Source organism: Cydia pomonella, chromosome 4 (genome assembly GCF_033807575.1).
Source record: "Cydia pomonella isolate Wapato2018A chromosome 4, ilCydPomo1, whole genome shotgun sequence".
Taxonomy (NCBI): Eukaryota; Metazoa; Arthropoda; class Insecta; order Lepidoptera; family Tortricidae; genus Cydia; species Cydia pomonella.
The window spans coordinates 20,890,732-20,912,000 of NC_084706.1; the positions used below are offsets into that span (position 1 = coordinate 20,890,732).

The window sequence follows — 21,269 nt, forward strand, 5'->3', positions numbered from 1 at the left end:
TTCCCGAGAATCGAATCGTTGTAAATTCTTCAATAACTCAAACTTTGCTTCTTCAGTCTTTCCAACACCTTTGTCTTTTAAGGTAGTATTAAAGTCTTTAAAAGTCACATTTTCTAACGGCACTTCGTCCTCTGAAGGAGATTCCGATCGATTCTGGGATTGGGTTTCCGGATGCATAGAACGTTGAATAAAATCAGTAATAGCATTCACCTGGTACGAGAGTTGGTCAAACCTCGTTTCAAAATCCTTATGGCGGTCATCGCTGCCTTCACTGCTGCTAGAAAAACGACGGCGCCGCTTCGGTCTAGTTGGCCGCCTTTGCCTGGATCGAGATGGACGTTCCTCCCGACCTCGTGTCCTCTTTGTTGAAGGACTCTGCTCCGCCGAGGATGTAGACGATTTACGCCGTCTTTTACGATTGTTGTCATCTCGAGATTCAGATGGGCTTCCCATCTTACAATACTACTTATAGTCAAGTAATCACTATTTAAATTTCAAACGAATATTAACAACACTCAATCTACTTTGAGACACAACCTGCCTCACCAAAAATCCAAAACGCAATGACGAATAATCGCTCGAAATCAAACCGAGCCCTGTTGAATGGGGGTAAAAGAACCGGTTAGTTGGCGCCCGCTGTGAAATTTGTTGCAGGGAAAGTGACGTCACCACAGGAAGGAGTCATCAGATGGGCTATTTGAGGCAAATATTCATCAAAAATCCAATAAACGCTCTCTCACAACACCGGAGAGGACGAAGGGACCACAATAGGTACATTAAGTATGTCTCTTATAGCCTTCAAAAAAATTAAGGTAAAAAACTTAAAGTTAACGGTTTTCTTTATTCAGATAGTGTAACAAAAACTATAAAATATAAAATATTATTTTAATCGGTGTCTCACATACTACCTGTGTTCCATTCTGGGGAGTAATCATCAAATAATACAATACTCACTAGGAGTAGAACGCTAACTCCATACAAAAAAATGTCCCCTTCAAAACTTCGTTTATACTAGTGGCGCTCTCTTTGTATCTCAGAACTAAAATTGACAACCGGTAGCGTGGCGGGTTTTGGTAGGTAATCAGTCAATCAGTTCAGGAAGCTAGTGGTTCTAGGTTCGAATCCCGGCGAGGGAATTTCTTTTTGTATTGTATCTTTTTTGTTTTTGATGGGGTGAGGGTGAGGTTTTTAAATTAGCATTTCTCAAATAGAAAATATTATGTTAGATATTTATCAAAATCACAGGCAGTGTAATGATTTCTATATTTTGAAGTAATTTCAATGTAGAAGGTAACAAAACAGTTATTATAAATTTATACATATTTATACCAATTTATACATAGTTAATTACTGGCAACGTATATCTCCAGCATCAGACCACACATGCGCAATTATAAAGGGTTCATGTCTTTCTAAGGAATTCGCGACGCCTTGGTAATCATGCAAGACGGATAGCAATGTAACCTCCTCAAGGGCCTGACACTCTTTGATAGAGAAAGATAGTCTTATTGCGATTCCTATAAGAGGAAAGAGAAAATAGTGCAATGCTTTGTCTTTATCACCGACCGGGTTTTTTTTCATGGTCGGGTTATGGCAGCTTAGGAAGGAGGCTGATGGCGATATACAGAAATTTATAAGAGTGAAAGAGACAAAATCCCGCAAGATGCCATACATTAAACTGTCAATCATATTGTCAAGAGTGCTAGTAAACAATGTGGTTTTCTTATTGTAGAAGTTTTATAAAGTGAATGATTGTGTTTATTAAGTATTTAATGGAGATGTAAGAAGTTTTTACGTACAATTAACATGGTGGGGTGTTCAGTGGTTGCCTACAAAAGCAATAGCTTGCGAAAATAAGCGGGTGTAACATTTCATGCGTAAGTACAAGTTTTTCGTATTTTGATCATGTATTTCTTTCTCAAATCTCACAGGAACCAAGTTACTGAGTTACATCATTAGTTGGATTATGAAAAACTTGATAAAATAGGAGATATCAGTAAATTATTGCTAAAAATAAAACAGAAAGTTTGGTTATGTAAACCAGTCAAATTCAGTAGTATTTTATTTAGGGTTGCAAACAAATATAAAAAAAAGTCCCCTGCAATTACCCCATATTTCGGGAGTTTCAAGCTATTTGATATTTCCAGCTTTCCGACGGAGGATGAAATTGTTAAAGAATGGATTGCGGGAACTGGAAAATCAAATTGGATGCCTCACAAATACTCGCGTATTTGTTCCAAACATTTTGAACAACATTGTGTCCGCAAACTGGGCAAACGAACTTTCATCGAAAAGTTTTCTTTTCTAACCTTGTTCATACACGTAAGTTGGCTGTTATTAAATAAGTAATAGTAACTAGTGGGAATAACCCGTTACACTATACACTATATTAGAGTTGGTACATCTTAACATAGGTCTCACAGTGTTTTGAAGTATTTATTTGGGTTCTTGAACTCTAACAAATTATTGGGGGTGATTCAGTAATCACCCCCAATAATTTATTAGAGTTAATTCCCAGTGGAATTAAAAAACCTACCTATTACCAGTGGGAATTTTATTTCCCAGTAGTTACCAGTGGTAAAAGGTGGGAATAAAGTTAGTGTAACTACCTGTGGTAAAAGGTGGACAAAAGTTCCTAGTAGTTACCACTAGTAACAACTTGGTGGTAACTAGTAGGAATAACCCGTTGTACTATTAAGACCACAGACTTAAATTTTTAAATTATTTCTTTGGAGGCTTGGTACATGGGATTACGGATTATATGAGTACAAAACTCTAAAATAATGTAATTATTAAAATTGATTAATACTACCCCGCAGGAGAGGAGAGAGAAAATTCTTTTCTTCATCATGTCATGGAAATCGTCCATTCGTGCACGTCGTCGTCGTGGCAGTCTCAACAGCATTCTGAAGCTATTATTGAACTTCATATAATTGATCCACAGGTTACAAGTGTATGTGTAAATAAAGTTTTCTTGACCCCCACAGTATGTACAACGCGCAACACGTAAGATTTTTTATTTAAACATAAATATTCGGTTTTAAGTAACAGTTTTAATGTAAATGACCATGTTAGCTTAAAATCATATACTGCGTATCTACTGAGGTGTCGCTCAAGCACACCGTCAAGAACCTTCGCTGCAATAGGGTTGTTTCCATTTTGAAATGCTTGTATTATATAATATATATATATTTACCTAATTATGGCCTAATATTCAATTTATTTGTGTTGTTCTCAAGTAAAAGGTACCGCATTGTCGCTTATCATAAGAACGCTCTTACAGGTTGTACGTATAGAGAGCAAGCAAATTGTATCCTTATGGTAAGCGACTATGTGGTACCTTTTACTTGAGAACGACACATTTAATTATTATTTCTAGTAAGTACAGTTATAATAATATAAGTTTTGAATAAAGAAATTACCTCTTTTGATAGTTTATCCTTTTTATTCCAACAATCACCTAATCTTATATCAACTCAAAACTTCATATAGGTAAGTAAGGCTTATTTACAAGTTACTACAAATACAAATAAACCGACTACTAGTTGCGATTATGTTCGCGATTTCTCTTGCGATACTTCGCAAGTTAGGGAGTCAAAATGGCGACTCACTCATTACGTAATTTAAGTACTTGTTGCATCGTTTTCCTATTACATTTTAGGGAAATTTTTTGCGACCATGGTAACCCCATATTATGATGTCATGATGACGTCATATATGTCTTTCTCTTACCCCTGGTCGCTCGACTTCTTGTCTAGTTATATTGTATGTCTATGAACCTCCTCGAATCAGACTCTAAACGCCATTTTTTGCCATTATGTCAGTGGATTAAGTATTAATCGGAAGCTTTTACCAATTTTATTAAAACAGCAACGTGGGGCGTTAGTACTTACCTAATATTTTTATAAACTTGGCGTACCTAACTTGCATGACTTTAACCTTGCATGTTATTTTTAAATATTACTCAAAATCTTACAGGTACTAATTCTCCACGCTTTCATATTAATGTGATAAAAGCATCTTGAAATGATTCTTTAATTGCATATAATATATTATACCTACTTTATGGTAGTTCGTTCGATATGTTATACATTTATTTTGTAGGTAAAAAGTTGGTTATTTCTTAGTATAAAACCTTAACGTATGACGTTTTTGCTTTACAGCGGTACATGATGTTATACCAACTAAGTAGGTTTAAGTTTTACATTGAATCCTGGGCTATAACCGCAAAAATCGAAGTTCGTCAATTGCGGGCATTTTTCTGTCACTCTTATTACCTCTTAGTGAGAGTAAAAGAGAAAGATCCCCGCAATTTGCTCATTTCGGTTTTCGCGGTAGGCCCCCAGGTAGGTACAGTCCTCCATAAGTACAACGTACAAAGCTTCACGGAGCACTTTTATGCGTTTTTCTCAGAGACCGTTTGACGTAAATACCTAAAATTGCTATCCCGCCCATGATGCCGGTTGTCAATCTCACTGTGCCAGCAGGTGAGATGTCAATAGGCGAGTCAATGTACGAAAATCTATACGGAAAGCGTCTCTTCTTTATGTGTAAATTTGATAAGAATCTGGATTGAAAAGTTTGTTCTGGCTGTTAGCGCAACCAATTGAGGGACCACATTGAAAAGTGCAAAACAATTTGACACACTCTATATAAACATATGTAGAAGTAATTACCTATAAAATGTTGACCCTCATTGATAGGTATGGATAGAGATAGATTATATCATAATATGCGTAAAATATTACGGGAAATTTACAGGAAATTGGGACGCTTCAGAAGCAGAATAATTTCATTATAATGATAATTTCACACCCTTTTCAACCACTAATCTCGTGTCAATCAGTTCCAGTACCGATTTAAAAATGATTAATTACTGCCTTAAGCAGAGAATGAGGGTGAATATATTGCCAAGGTCATTGAGGATACATTTACCCCTGAATGGATCCAATTTGACAAGGTTCAATGAATTCGTAATATAATATTTAACTTCCTTTGTAAAACATTTTATAAGCTTTATTTTTTTCGCTTTTGGATACGGCAACTTAATTATAAAAAGGCAATATACGTATGACTAGCATCCGTTGTTTTTTAATTATTAAATTTTTCGGTAGGTACCCGATGATTTATTGTAACTCAAGATAGGTTAGAGGCGTTCCAAAATTAAAGCGCTTACCTTTTAACAAATTGTATGTATACGTTTGCCTTAAGTCGCATCTGGGCAAGCCAGAGTTGTGCACGTGCTAACGAGCTCTCGCTCACCAAAAGAGAAAGAGATAAGCTCATGTTTAACAAAGAATGTGACAAAGATGAATCGAATGCGAAAATGAATCAAAAATAACAGATTTCTTCGTCGTAGGTATAGAAATATATACATATGGAAGTATTTTTGTGCTCCTTATGTATGAGTATAACCTCTCTATAGTTATATAATATCATTGTACCTATGTACCGAAGACATGAGCATTGTAAAGGTTTTATTAAATGTAGCAGCTGTTACCCTTTGTTTCTTAAATACGTGAAAGAATTGACGTCGGAATTCCACACCGAATTTGAAATTGAATTTATACCCTGACTGAGGAACAAAATTAGATTGAATTCTTATCAACCGCGAAAAACGAACCTCGAAATGTTGTTAACTACCTCTCTTTCGCTCCTGCACATTTGACAAATATAAAGATAAGGAAATATTGATTTTCCTTTTTCGAGGTAAGGCCTTTGTTCAAGGTTTAAGCTACAATCTCGCCACAATAAATATTAAAATTAAGCTTGTAACATACCTAAATTTTCTTGTAATTGTACACACCCCGGCTCACGTCAACGAAACGAAATTTCAATGAAAGGCGTGGGCTAGCAACATACTAGGGGCCCCATTTTACGAACCAGGGGTCGAACGGTATTAGTCTGTGGAGAACTAGCCTAATGAGAGAATTAAAACCAGCTAGTTTCCACACTAATTATATATATATATTGTCAATAACGGAACACAAGAGTCGCAAGCACAAAGAAAAGAAATAAGAATACAAAGCACAGCACAGTATAGTTGAAGAGAAACTTAGAGTAAGCACAGGAGATAGAAAAAGCACATAAGGATAGCGTACATAAAAAGAACTAAAACTATAAGCGCTATTCGGCGCGCAGTGCAAACCGAATATAATCCCAAATGTAAGAGAGTCGGTGCGTAAGCATTAACCGTTACTCGTTAACCGTAACCGTTAATATAATATTATTAGTGTGTTGTCATGGTGACTCATTTGAATTAACAGTTCATGGACTAATAATATTAGACTAATACCGTTCGAGAAATGGGCCCCACAGTAGGCCTATATTATTAGTGTAGTCATTGGTCATGGAAACCCATAAAATTTGACAGTTTGTGGACTGATAATTTTAGTCTAATACCGTTCGAGAAACGGGCCCCAGCCACGTTCGGGTTCGATGACATGATGACGTGCAGATTTGTCAACTCTAACAACATGACAATGTCTGTCTAATAACATGACAATACGATTTACCAGCTGCGATTTTTTCTTGTCCGTATGTCTCAGCAAATTAACTCGAGCACGTGAAACAGGTACCTAGGTACTATCGTACGTTTATTATTGTAGAGGACGGGTAAAGGCAGCACGTGGATGAGCAACTCAGTTCGTCAATCGTTCAAAAGAAGCTTGTAAAAATTTGACGAATCCACGAATTGCTATTTCCTCTTAGACATATACATATAGTAGGGTGGAGCGAAAAAACGTTTTTGTTTATCATTATTCAATCAATAATGTATATTTTGAAAGGTTTTTATGAGAAATTTCAACATTCTAAATCCTCATCTTCAGGTGGCGCATAGAGAATGAAAATTTGGAATACTAGAACTAATAGCTCTATTATGGGCTGTAGACTTCACGAGAATAGCTTGAAACTGAATAAATGCATACATTGAGCCATAGCTCCGCTGGTTAGAAGAATTTATAAAAACTAAATTGACAAAAAACATAATTATCGAATCGAAAGGATGGTGCAACTTCGTATGTAGAAAAAACGTGGAATAGATTTTACCCTTTATTATGTTATGGAAAGTAATCTATGTGCCAAATTTGAAATTATTTGCAAATGATTTTGTGATTTGCAATATTCTCAAACATAAAAAATGCAAAGCAACCTAAAAGTAAAAGAAAATCATCCGCCATATTTTTAGCAATTAAAGCAAAGTATTTCTAAATTACGATGAAAACTATATTTTTGGGGTTCCGTATCTCAAAAGGATAAAAGGGAACTCTTGAAACGCGAGTCCGACTCGCACTCGACCGGTTTTTAGGGTTCCGTAGCCAAATGGCATAAAACGGAACCCTTATAGTGTCGCCATGTCCGTCTGTCTGTCTGTCTGTCTGTCTGTCTGTCTGTCTGTCCGAGGCTTTGCTCCGTGGTCGTTAGTGCTAGAAAGCTGAAATTTGGCATGGATATATAAATCAATAAAGCCGACAAAGTCGTAAAATAAAAACTAAAAATTTAATTTTTTTTAGGGTACCTCCCCTACACGTAAAGTGGGGGTGAATTATTTTTTTCGCTTCAACCCTAGAGTGTGGGGTATCGTTGGAAAGGTCTTTCAAAACTAATAGGGGTTTTCAAGAAACATTTTTTGATAAAGTGAATATATTCGGAGATAATCGCTCCGAAAGAATAAAAAAATGTGTCCCCCCCCCCTCTAACTTTTGAACCATAGGTCCAAAAAATATGGAAAAAATCGTGGAAGTAGAGCTTAAGAAAGACATTAAATGAAAACTATAGCGGACATGATCAGTTTAGCTGTTTTTGAGTTATCGCAAAAAGTTTTCCCTTCATAGTAAAAAGACTTATTTAATTAGGTACTGATTATGCAAATTTGCCTATTTGTTTAACTCGGGTGAAAGGTACCGTTTCATCCCTTGGTTAACAATTTACTATACTTTAAGCTCCAGTTTAGTTTAATGTGACGGAAGAGTAACTACGGAACCCTACACTGAGCGTGGCCCGACATGCTCTTGGCCGGTTATTTATTGTTGTTATTGTTACACACATAAAAGTGCAAAATAAACCCTTGCCGCACAACATTATAAAAATGGCAAGTTTATTGCCATTGACCTCTTTTGTTATATTAATAAAGTGTCCAACAAATTGTGATGGAATTACATTTTTTTCGAACTTTTGCGGTAACAATAAAACCTATAATATGGACGTGAACGAGACACGACTCCAGAAATTTTCCGTGTTTGTTTATCAGTGCGTGGCGTTTATAAGAATAGGTATATTAGACGTCGTGGGTGTAAGTGATCCATTCCATGAGCCATGTTCAGAGGTCCTACTGCGAACCACGTACGTGTTGCCTCTCTGTCACACTTACGTTCAAAATTTACAAATGCGATAGAGAGGCAGCGCGTCGAACGTGGTTCGCGGTAGGCCCTTAATATTTATCTATCCGATAAGGGCTATACCTAACAAGCATAAGGGTTTATCTCCGCAGCATTCGTGCGACTATTTTACTATGAAGATCAGACTTTTGCGAAAGCTCAAAAATGGCCCGATATGTTTAAATAGTTTTCATTGAAAGCTTTACTTTTATGATTTATCCCATATTTAGGCCCATGGTTCAGTTAGAGGGGATTTTTTTTCGAAAGACCTATCCAACGATGCGGTTGAACAATAAACAATCTTCTTTCTATTTTTTCTACTTTTTAATGTACCAGTAAGTTAACGTGATTTATATTTAGTGTATATACTTAGAATGCCAATGCCAAATTGCAGCTTTCTTGTAATACTATTAGTAGTACTCGTTGATCGTTAGCGATCACTGCACTGAGTTAAACCGTGGACGGACAGACGGCGAAACAGACGGACAGACAGACAAACAGTGCGGAACTATAAGAAGACCCTAAAATATTAAATGTCTAATTTACTTTTTTTTTTGCAGCCTGGCGATGGTAGCGAAAATTCTGGTGGCTGTAGCGGTATTCTTCACATATTGCCTGCAGATGTACGCGCCGTTGGACATCCTCTGGATTCGAGTGCAGAGCTTCATATCTGTGAACTACCATAATCTGGGGCAAATCGTTCTCAGAACACTGTGTGTCGTCCTTACAGGTAAATACTGTATATAAATATACGTACCTACAGCGTGTATTTATATACAGTATGTATGTATGTAAACCCGTTAACGTTTAGGTCACACTGAGCAACTTTTACTTCCGGACCAGCTCCGAAATCGCGAAAAAAAATGTACTCTCCCATAGGAAATTTCAACATCAGACCAGCAAAATGTATGAAACAGCCTAATGTTTTTTCGCTTTTTCAGAGTTGGTCCCATAGCAAAAGTTGCTCAGTATGACCTAAACATTATCGGGTTTAATCAATTACTTTACTTTCAGATGCATACTGTATGTATAAGACTGGGTGACGTAGTACTCTAGGAGACTGATATTTAGATTTTAAAATATGTTACGGTTTTGTTATTGGTATGATACGATCGCTCGCGCTTAATGGTGCGCTTTAAATGCACTGCAGGTTCTGTCAAAGTCGTTTAACAATAAAATCGGAAATCCGTCAAAATTAGAATCCACCTCCATGTTAACATCGAGATCGCAGGATACCGTAGAATGAAGATGGCGCACGCCCGTCTATATTCACGGTTATTTAATTTTCTGTACGTGGCCTCTGTAGCGAGCATCCATCGGCGAGTTCGGCGGAGCGTGCAGCGTGGTAGGTCTTAACTTCGTGAATATAAGGTTCAATTTATAACTGTCAAAATTTACTTCTTACACCGACTAAAACGTAATCAAATCTATCGTGTGTAACGTGGTGGTGTAACCGCGCGCACGCCGACAGACAACTCTGTAGTAAAACATGCACGGCACGTGTCTAGCACGATTAATATCTATAGATATAAAACAACCTTAAGAGGGAAGAATAGCTTTTCAAATCTAGCGAACTAACGGTAATTTTTCTATGAAATTCCATTTCGGGAGAAAACGTTTTCCACTAACTAAATCTAAACAAATCACTTTGATTTTGATGTCGATCGCTTCAGCATAATATATTCTAAGTTTATTAGGTTTTGCTTTTCTGATTTTTTTTTTAGTTTTGCAAATTTTGAAAGTGTAAAAAGTAGAAAAACGTTTTCTCTTTTTGTATAGACGATCTTGTGCTATACTTTCCTCTTATTTATTGATGATGTCTTCAAAGTCTTGTTACATGGCAGTTTCCTATTAAATTAAATTGTTCCAGAACACTCACGAAATCACATTTACGAAAATAGACTGAAAAAGAAGACCGACTTGATCTGGCAATGATTCAACAGAAAAAGCTCATTTTAGGGTTCCGCACCCAAAGGGTAAAACGGGACTCTATTAGTAAGACTCCGATGTCCGTCCGTCTGTCACCAGGCTGTAGGTGTCTCATGAACCGTGATAGATGAAGATTGAAATTTTCACAGTTGATGTTTTTCTGTTGTCGCTATAACAACAAACACTCAAAAGTACGGAACCCTTGGTGGGCGAGTCAGACTCGCACTTGTCCGGTTTTGAGGAATTGGGTTGTTTGACGTTACAGGTTGTTTGTCTCATACATACTTCAAAGTAACAATTATTTTTAGAAATAGGATTGATAACTGAAAATAATGTTCCCTTTTGTCGCTAAAGACGGCACTTTTTAGAAGATAAAGACAGTACGGTGGAACGAAACGATTTAATATATTTTATAATATAATATATTTTTGTTCGATTAAAATAACAATTTAATAACAATAATTTATATTATCCGCAATCTCGGGTGCGCTCGGCTGTCCGCTGAGTGCGATCTGGGCTATAATCGCGAAAATTGAAGTTTGTCTATTGCGGGCATCTCTGTCACTCTAATTACGTTTTAGTGAGAGTAAAAGAAAAAGATCCCCGGAATTTGCGAATTTCGGTTTTCGCGGTAGGCCCCCAACTCACGGCACATTAAATTGTCTGTTCCAGTGACCTTGGCCATCGCAGTGCCTGACTTGGAGCTGCTGATAGGTCTGGTAGGCGCCATCTTCTTCTCAACCCTGGGCCTCCTCATCCCGGTGGTTGTGCAGACCGCCCACTGCTGGGACAGGAACTTGGGTCCGTATTTGCTAGTGGTGTGGAAGAATATGCTGCTGTTGCTGTTCTACTTACTGGTTCTAGTTTCTGGTTGCTACGTGTCTATTGGTGAACTGGTTGCAAAGTTTTCCTAGTACTTATTCGTATTTGGAGCTTGGTATCAATTTAAACAAGGTCCATTTAATATTTTGCCTACGAGGTATATTTGAGTGCCGTAGCTTCTCAATACTGGTATCTGTTTTGGAGGATGCCGGGGACTCTATTTTAGTGCGCTGTGTTTTAAACACTCTTGCACCTAGGTTCATGAAATTTGACACTTACGTAGACAATTTTATGATGTTTTGATAATAAAAATAAATGTTGAAGGCATTTTTATACAATTTACAATATATTTTTTGCAACATACCTGGACACGCCGAGACATATTATAAATTACACTAGCCTATACATATTACAATATATTATTATGTATATACGTAACCACTAAATAGATGTAATTAGTTAGGTGTAATTAGTCAGTAGTTAGTATAATTAGTATTATATTTATTATTAGCTAAAACAGGCCCTAAATGATTCAGAAATATAAAGTTAAGACTAATTAAACTTAACAAATTACAGTTATTAATTGACAGTTAACAGAGTGGACCGTAAAGCGGGTAACGAAAAGTGTACGCAAGAGTGTGTTTGTGCATTTTTAGCCTTATGTGTAATTTGATAAATCTGCGTGCCAAAAGTTTGTAAGTCTTATCGATACGTGTATAATAAGTAAAAAAGTTGCGATGAGGCTTGAATTGGTTATTTTTTTAACCTGGACCGTGAAAGGGTTAAAAACCAATATAATTGCAATATTATACTTTAACAATAAATAATTTTTTTTCAAGGAGTTTGGTCATTATTACACAATAATTTAAGTTATTGGGGACAAACAGGTCAACTTAAAAGTTAAAATTAATCCTTTTTCGAGAAACTTCAATTTTAAAGGAAATAATCTGGATTAATTGGTTAGGCAGACAGGCTCTAGTGTTTCGCTTGGACATTATTTGTAAACTACTCTCCTTTTCCCATTTCGAGTAAAAGTAAAAGAAAATCTAATTTCGAAATATTTTAACGCATAACGGTTATTTGGTCTAAAATTGCTCCACGCCGGGCTATGGCCGCAGGTGTTGCTCCCGCAAGGAATGATCCACGTAACGACAGTAATTACGTCCCACAGAAGTTTTCTAGTATCTAATTTCGCTATAAAAAACGAAAATGATAGCATTACCTGAGGCTTATGGGGCGGCATGAGAGTGAGGGAGAAATCCGATGAAAATATTTCAACGGGCAGAAGTTTTTTTGCGCAGTAGAATCATTATAAGACAAACAAACTCCTGTTTGTTGTTGAGGGCACTATTCCAAGACGAAACGCTTAAATTAAAAGCCGGTGGTCGTAAGTTCAAATCATGATTCTTACAATTCATTTTCATGGAATCGATGTACAAAACATCATTTGATATTTTATTTAGCAGTGGTTTCTTAGTAAAATAAAAAAGAATATTATGAGAAACCGAAATAATCCCGATAAGATCTAAATTCCCATCTGGGGTCGCAGGAATACAAAGAAAAAAGAGGGATTTTATATTATATAGGTACGCAAAACTTCTTATCGCTATAGCGGATCGGGAGACTTAGCCAAGATGACATTTGCCAGATGATCTTGCCATTCTTGCCTACGAAGCAGAAGGTCCGCGGTTAGAGTCCTGGTAAGGGCATTTATTTATTTGTTTATCACACATATTTGTCCCTATGTTATGTATGTTTTCTATGTATTTAAGAGCCCTTAATCCTTGGAGCGTTCTCCGATTTCACGAAATAACGCTCGATAGATGGCGTTGGCGCTCGGTACGCGAGCGCCGGCAACGCGACGCGCGTTTCAATGCAGACTAGAATAATCTTGATAGTTTTCAATATAATTTCAAGCAACATTAATTTTAGTGTCATATGATATCATATGGGCACTCTTTATTTTATTGTATATGCACAGTAGTTTTTTTTTTTATGTACAGTCAAGGTATTAAATATCGATACGGACAAAGTGCCAAAAATATGTATACACTACTTTAATGTATGGACAATAAAGGCGTGTATACATATTTTTGGCAATTTGTCCGTGTCGATATTTAATACCTTGACTGTACACTACTACTAAGTGTACAGACTACAGAGTGTACTATAACCCTTGCTCTTTATTCTGTCTCTTTCACACCAATGGAAAATGAAGAAGTTACTAAATGACTGCAGGTATAAATAAAGTATATTAGTGCGATAGAGAGACAGATAGTGTTTCGTTGTCGTATCGTAAACGATTGGCATGTTGGCCACACACTTGCTTAGTGCCTAGCCAAAATACCAATCGTTTGCGTATATTAGTGCGATAGAGAGAGAGTAGTGTTTCGTTGTCGTATCGTAAACGATTGGCATGTTGGCTACGCACCCATGATACCTAGCCAAGAAGCCAATCGATTGCGCATATTAGTGCGATAGAGAGACAGATAGTGTTTCCTTGTCGTATCGTAAACGTTTGGCATGTTGGCTACGCACCCATGCTGCCCAGCCAAGATGCCAATCGTTTGTGCATATTAGTACGAGAGAGAGACAGATAGTGTTTCGTTGTCGTATCGATTGGCATGGTGGCTACGCACCCATGCTGCGTAGTCAAGATGCCAATCGTTTGCGCACATTAGTGCTATAGAGTTTCAGTGTTATTTGAAATCACGTTAGGGTTTGTATTATTATTTTTGACCCGAATGAAGTCCATCCAGGTTCTTATGATGGAGTCAGGAGTTGGTCACCAGAAATCCTAATCTACTCATTATAATTCCATCGTGCTTGGGCTCAAAAGATTTGCCCTGACGAACACCATCGATCTAGATGAGGTCCAGGGTCTCATGACGGAATCAGGAGTTGGTCACCAGAACTCCCCAGAACTCCTAATCCACTCATCATAACTCCATCGAGTTTGGGCTCAATAGATTTACCCTGATGAGCACCATCAATCTAGATGAAGTCCAGGGTCTCATGATGGAGTCAGGAGTAGGTCACTAGAACTCCTAATCTACTCATTATAATTCCATCGTATTCGAGCTCAATAGATTTGCCCTGACGAGTACCATCGATCTAAATGAAGTCCAGGGTCTCATGATGGAGTCAGGAGTTGGTCACCAGAACTCCTAATCTACTCATTATAATTCCATCGTGTTTGGGCTCAAAAGATTTGCCCTGACGAGTACCATCGATCTAGATGAAGTCCAGGGTCTCATGATGGAGTCAGGAGTTGGTCACCATAATTCCTAATCTACTCCTCATAACTCCATCGTGTTTGGGCTCAATAGATTTGCCCTCACGAGCACCATCAATCTAGATGATGTTCAGGGTCTCATGATGGAGTCAGGAGTTGGTCACTAGAACTCCTAATCTACTCATTATAATTCCATCGTGTTTGGGCTCAAAAGATTTGCCCTGACGAGTACCATCGATCTAGATGAAGTCCAGGGTCTCATGATGGAGTCAGGAGTTGGTCACCAGAACTCCTAATCTACTCATTATAATTCCATCGTGTTTGGGGTCAAAAGATTTGCCCTGACGAGTACCATCGATCTAGATGAAGTCCAGGGTCTCATGATGGAGTCAGGAGTTGGTCACCATAATTCCTAATCTACTCATCATAACTCCATCGTGTTTGGGCTCAATAGATTTGCCCTCACGAGCACCATCAATCTAGATGATGTTCAGGGTCTCATGATGGAGTCAGGAGTTGGTCACTAGAACTCCTAATCTACTCATTATAATTCCATCGTGTTTGGGCTCAAAAGATTTGCCCTGACGAGTGCCATCGATCTAGATGAAGTCCAGGGTCTCATGATGGAGTCAGGAGTTGGTCACTAGAACTCCTAATCTACTCATTATAATTCCAACGTGTTTGGGCTCAAAAGATTTGCCCTCACGACCCTGGACTTTATCTAGATTGATGATGCTCGTCAGGGCAAATCTATTGAGCCCGAACACGATGAGGTTATGATGAGTAGATTAGGAGTTCTGGTGACCAACTCCTGACTCCATCATGAGACCCTGGGCCTCATCTAGATCGATGGTGTTCATCAGGGCAAATCTATTGAGCCCAAACACGATGGAGTTATGATGAGTAGATTAGGAGTTCTGGTAACCAGCTCCTGACTCCATCATGAGACCCTGGACCTCATCTAGATTGATGGTGCTCTTCAGGGCAACTCTATTGAACCCAAACACGATGGAGTTATGATGAGTAGATTAGGAGTTCTGGTGACCAGCTCCTGACTCCATCATGAGACCCTGGACCTCATCTAGATTGAAGGTGCTCGTCAGAGCAACTCTATTGAGCCCAAACACGATGGAGTTATGATGAGTAGAGTAGGAGTTCTGGTGACCAACTCCTGACTCCATCATGAGACCCTGGACTTTATCTAGATTGATGATGCTCGTCAGGGCAAATCTATTGAGCCCGAACACGATGAGGTTATGATGAGTAGTTTAGGAGTTCTGGTGACCAACTCCTGACTCCATCATGAGACCCTGGGCCTCATCTAGATCGATGGTGTTCATCAGGGCAAATCTATTGAGCCCAAACACGATGGAGTATGATGAGTAGATTAGGAGTTCTGGTGACCAGCTCCTGACTCCATCATGAGACCCTGTACCTCATCTAGATTGATGGTGCTCGTCAGGGCAACTCTATTGAACCCAAACACGATGGAGTTATGATGAGTAGATTAGGAGTTCTGGTGACCAGCTCCTGACTCCATCATGAGACCCTGGACCTCATCTAGATTGAAGGTGCTCATCAGGGCAACTCTGTTGAGCCCAAACACGATGGAATTATAATGAGTAGATTAGGAGTTCTAGTGACCAACTCCTGACTCCATCATGAGACCCTGGACCTCATCTAGATCGATGGTGTTCGTCAGGGCAAATCTTTTGAGCCCAAACACGATGGGATTATAATTAGTAGATTAGGAGTTCTGGTGACCAACTCCTGACTCCATCATGAGAACTTGGACTTCATCCGGGTCAAAAATAATAATGCAAACCCTAACGTAATTTCAAGTGAAAATGCGTTTTTCAGAAAATCGCAGCCAAATAACACTAGACCTTACTCATAGTGTTGTGTTCCTGCCGGTGAGTAAGGTTGCCAGAGCTCAACGAGGGGCGGGAGGGGGTTAGGGTCGGCAACGCGCATGTAACTCCTCTGGAGTTGCAGGCGTACATATGCGGGCCGTATGCTTGTTTGCCACCGACTTAGTATTAAAAAAAAAGTAACACTGAAAATCCATCAATAAACGAGTCTGTTAGGCATACTGTAAAAAATGAACTTTTATTAAGATTTTCTAATCGCAGTATATAGCACTTCTCGGAACTTCGTAGCTGATTACGATCGCAACGAATGCCTGACAATCGAGCACAGGTCCGTCCTCTAAGCGCGCTCCGCGCGGACTGAGAGCGGGGCGTCGCTGCTGCGTGATTTATACGTGTTTTAAAAAAATATAAATTTACGGCAATGTAGGTCCCATAGTTACGATTTTTTTTTTTTATAGGTTAACATAAAGTTACAGTTTGCTATAATATTATTTTTAAAGCAAAATATGCGTACAATTTGCGGAAATAAAATATAATAAAACCCTGTTTTCGCCAAAAAAATGAAGAAAACTCGGAAGGTATTTTATCAGTTTTTTCAAATGAATCTTCAATTGTTAATCATTCCAGCCTCTCGTACGAGATATGTTGAATCAAATTGTAGTCATTCATGTACCAAATAATTCTTGTTTATAGCAAAATTGAGAACCGAAACGCCACATCTCACTGCAAAATTTGGAAAAGACTCCCAAAAAACCTCATTAAAAAAGAGGTTTAAAAGAGAAAATGAAAATTTGAACTGTTGGAGCCCCTAGTTTAGGAAACGATTATTTAAGTACGTTATCAGTTTTTGAATAAATACTAATAGTTACGTCGTAATCTTGAATGAAAAAGGAAGCATTTTACAAAATACGCTCGTCTGTAGGAATAAGGACTCTTAAGAGCCCGATAACAAATTTAGGTGTCTTTCATACATCACATAGGTTACATAGGTACATAATAAAGAAATGAGTACTCGGGCCTCTTTAGGGTAACACCTCTTTTTTGGTACGATTTGCATGTATTATAGAGTATGTTCGGAAAGAGAAGAGTCGTGGAATGTATCGGGCCCCATACATTTCACGACTCTTCTGTTTTCGAATAGACTCTAATTAAGTGGTTGAGTGTTTTTTTTTACTTTTGTAACGGTCGTATTTTCAAGTCCGCTAATGGTGCTAACCTTACGTTTTGTTATAGCTGGCCACTATAGAATCTCAAGTGGTCACATTTTTTTTTATTTGCGGCCTGGGTGCGTAGCCATTGTTAACGCTCCGTAGCATAGCGTAGTCATCTGTATCACTCTTCCATATTAGTGCGTCAGTAACAGTTGCATTTCGTTTCGCTACGGAGCGTAGGTAAACGATTGACATGTTGGCTACGCACCGTTTCGCCCACATTATTACGTTTATTATATACGTGGTGGGTTCCACACACAATGCACACTTCAATTACTTTATTTAACCCTTTGAACGCTTTATTTCATAAACACAAACATCACTCAAACGCCAAGATCCGGGGTGCAAGCGAGCACAAAGAGCATATAATCACTACAGCTACCACCAGTTTGACACTGATATATTCGCTAGCGTATGCGTAGTTTACTTTCATTACATCTCGCTCGTATGTACTCCCATATTCGAGCGAGCGAAATGTATAGAAATAGAAAGTAAGTTGCTTACTATGGAAGGTGGAGGTAAGGAATACAATCTCCACGTACCAGAAAGTGTCCGTCAAAAAACCTTAAATAGGTGGCGCTACAATACCTAGAATATTTGAATAAAAGAAGGTTATATAGTACTGTAAACAGCGCACTTCACTCCGTCCATAACGCCTAGGTTCTTGGCTACTCTGGTGAGATTTAGAACTATTTATAGCTGACACTGGACACTTGCAACAGTTCTGCCTATGGAGATTGTATTCCTTACCTCCACCTTCCATATAAGTTACGTTAGCGAATATCAGTTTGACACTACTAAGACGCCCAACACTAGCTACCACCCAGCACTAGTCTTTTGAGCGTCGGCGTCTAGTCAGCGCTATGGAAAATGACGTCGCTGCGCAGTTGCGCCAACGTTGCGTCGAGCAGCAGCCAAAGCCGTAGAGTTGACTAAACGCCGACGCTCGGGAGACGCTAGTATGGGGTCTCTCTACGGCAGTCGTGGTAAAGCTTCTGATTGTATCACGCCGAATCAATATAAATCCAGCTTTATACTTTTCTTTCAAATCGAATATTTAATTTGAATACAAACTAATGATTAAAATGAAAGAATATTGTATCACAAATCAATTATATTTGAAATACAACGTCAACAATTATAACTATACTCGTTTATAATACTTTTAGGTACATGTATGTTCACACGTTGATAATGACTATAATGAGAAAAGGGCAATGTTACCACTATGTACAGTTAACTGCGAAAATATAGTAAATATCTTCGACATGAATGCATCAGGCAAATTACCACAATACAGTTATACTTAAATCGGAAATATAAAATATATATTACGTTTGCTAAAATCGCAATCTTCGTCACTCCTCCGGAGTAGTTACGGGGTTTGCAACTTTAAGTTATTATTGACCAAAGTAGCAAATGCCTAATGTCCTGTAATGGAGTTACAAGGTTTGAGTATTTAGCTGACGAATTAGTTTTCTTTCTTTTGATTTCGATCAAACTTGGTGGATTCATTAAGTTCTCTGTTATGTAAAATATAGGCATAATTTCAGCGTATGTCCTAAGAAATATCTCCCTAAAACGTGCCTAAAGAAAAAGTGAGCTTTCGTATTTATTCCGTCTACCATCTCAAACAATGTCAGAGCTCTTCAAACCAACCAAATTTAATGAAAATCTGACGAAAGAATTTTTTTAAAGTCCGAATAAACTTTAAATAATCTCACACAAACATAAACACGAAAAATATTGAGCAGAAGTAATTATTTATACCAAGTATATTTCAAGAATAACAAACACTAAATAGCAAACTAATTATTAATGTTTCTTTGGTTAACTTCGGAGATAAAGGGGGGATTGTAGAGTCAATCTAAGCTAAGTTGGCAACGATTTTGATAGGTAGCCTAGCCTATGCAAGTGTTAAGTAAACGTCATAATATTTTACGAAAGATAACGTGATAATTGTTTAACTTATGTATGAAAATTTATCCTGTCTCTTTTTTTCTTTCAACCGGTATACTTTTTGCAACATTTGACCACGCGTGCCGTGCGTACTTAATATTTTTCTTCGAACAATTAATGCACTGACGTCTCAATTTGACTGACGGCAGATTGGTGGATGAGGCCATAGAGATAACTGTCAATGTTTGTGTTTCGCTTAAAGACTAGGAAATTGGTGGATGATGGAATCTTAGTTGTGTTTTAGTGAAACTACGTCCTTAGTATTCTAGGTCCATGGTCTGGCTCTAGTTTTTTTAGTTTCCTTCATCAAAATATTTTTACTGTACAAAGTTTTAACTCAAGTTCCCCACTTGACCTAGTTTATTTAGACTGAAATACTTCCCCCCCCCCCCCCCCTTCCTTCATTGCGTCTGGGTTAATCTTGATTATAACTATTCCAAATAGTGATAACATAGCCCGAATAGGAAGCCGTAAAACAATGAAAATACGACAGAATAATGAGTGTAAGCTTAAGTATAAGTTTAAGCCGACTCAATAAGGAAAATATTAATTGATTTTATAAGATGTGTTGTCTAAGAAAAAATTGTCTCCGAACTTGTAAGCAGATGGCGCCGACGTCAAAAAAACACGGTTCTCAATTCGGCGGAATCTTTTTTAATGTAACTAAATTGTTAAAGGTTATTTTTAATTTTACAGATCGATAAGTAACTATCAAAAAAAATTTTGGTAATGGCTTTTGCAGTCAGCATGAAATCAATCGCATGCAAGATTATTGACATACTGTTAAGTTAATATTGTCTTTGGTTACCGTGATAGTTATTTATGAAATAAAATAAAAGTATTTAAAACTCTTGGCATCGTTCGTGATCACACAGGTCTGTGAGACCATAGTGTCGAATGGTATGGACTATGGAAGATAGAGGCAAGGAATAGAATCTCCATAGGCAGAACTGTTGCATAAGTGTCCAGCTATAAATAATAGTTCCAAATCTCTCCAGAGTAGCGCTAGAGTAGCTAAGAACCTAGGCGTTACTGACGGAGTGAAGTGCGCTGTCTATGATTAGATTTTTTTGTCAAGTAATCTAGGTATTGTAACGCCACCCATTTATGTTTTTTTTTGTCGGACACTTTTTGGTATATGGAGATTCGATTCCTTAACTCTACCTTCCATAGTATGGATGGAAATTTCAGTTAAGTTATTCAAAACGTTTTAATGAAACCTCTCTCCTGTGAACCTTGATTATTTAGCGGAACATTCGTGATGTAACAAGATAATGTTATATCATCATTTCCCTATCTACATAATTATAACAGATTACAGTACCTACGTAATAAGATGCTTTAGGGTAATTTCTAAAATGGGGTAATTTAGTGAATGTCTGCTTTAAATGTAAATTTCGCGGAGAGGGCTCATAACAACTTACATCAAATGACAAATAGAATAGGTTACAAAATGTAATGACAAATCAGTGGGCAAAATTGCATTTTCTATGCTAGTAATGTATGCAAGTTTGAATTGTTTCCTCATGTTAGCTGTTAGAATGAGCCTTAAAGATTTGGAATGATATAATTTTAATAGCACTAATTTAGATTTCATTTGTATTAGTTTACAGCTAGTATTTTCCGAATGAGAAAATAATTGGGTTTCACTCTGCGGCAAAGTTTGTTAACCTTTCGTTCCTTGAAACCATTTTGGAATATTTCACTTACACCAAAAATATTGCTTCCATGATAAACAAAAAACTATATTATTTTAGTAATATTTTATACACTAATTACATAGGCCATGCACGAACATGCACTTGCACACGGCGCAAGTCACTTACACACGGCGCAAGCACTAGCACACGGTGCAAGTCACTTG

The 21,269-nt window shown here is 37.7% G+C and overlaps 1 protein-coding gene and 1 long non-coding RNA gene across 3 annotated transcripts in view; both read left to right on the forward strand.

Annotated features, from left to right (window-relative positions):
• The window catches only part of LOC133517464 (proton-coupled amino acid transporter-like protein CG1139), a 53,518-nt gene extending 41,548 nt beyond the window's left edge, over window positions 1–11,970 (forward strand). For both annotated transcript variants that reach the window (XM_061850797.1, XM_061850798.1), the window contains exons 8-9: window positions 8,939–9,108; window positions 10,980–11,970. In XM_061850797.1, coding sequence (XP_061706781.1) covers window positions 8,939–9,108; window positions 10,980–11,221 — 412 coding nt within the window. In that variant the 3' untranslated portion in view covers window positions 11,222–11,970. The remainder of the gene's footprint in view (window positions 1–8,938; window positions 9,109–10,979) is intronic.
• LOC133517467 (uncharacterized) lies at window positions 1,474–3,433 on the forward strand. Its single transcript, XR_009799373.1, has 3 exons — window positions 1,474–1,877; window positions 2,148–2,322; window positions 2,820–3,433. It is a non-coding gene; the product is annotated as an uncharacterized LOC133517467 (long non-coding RNA).
• Window positions 11,971–21,269: the final 9,299 nt, after the last annotated feature.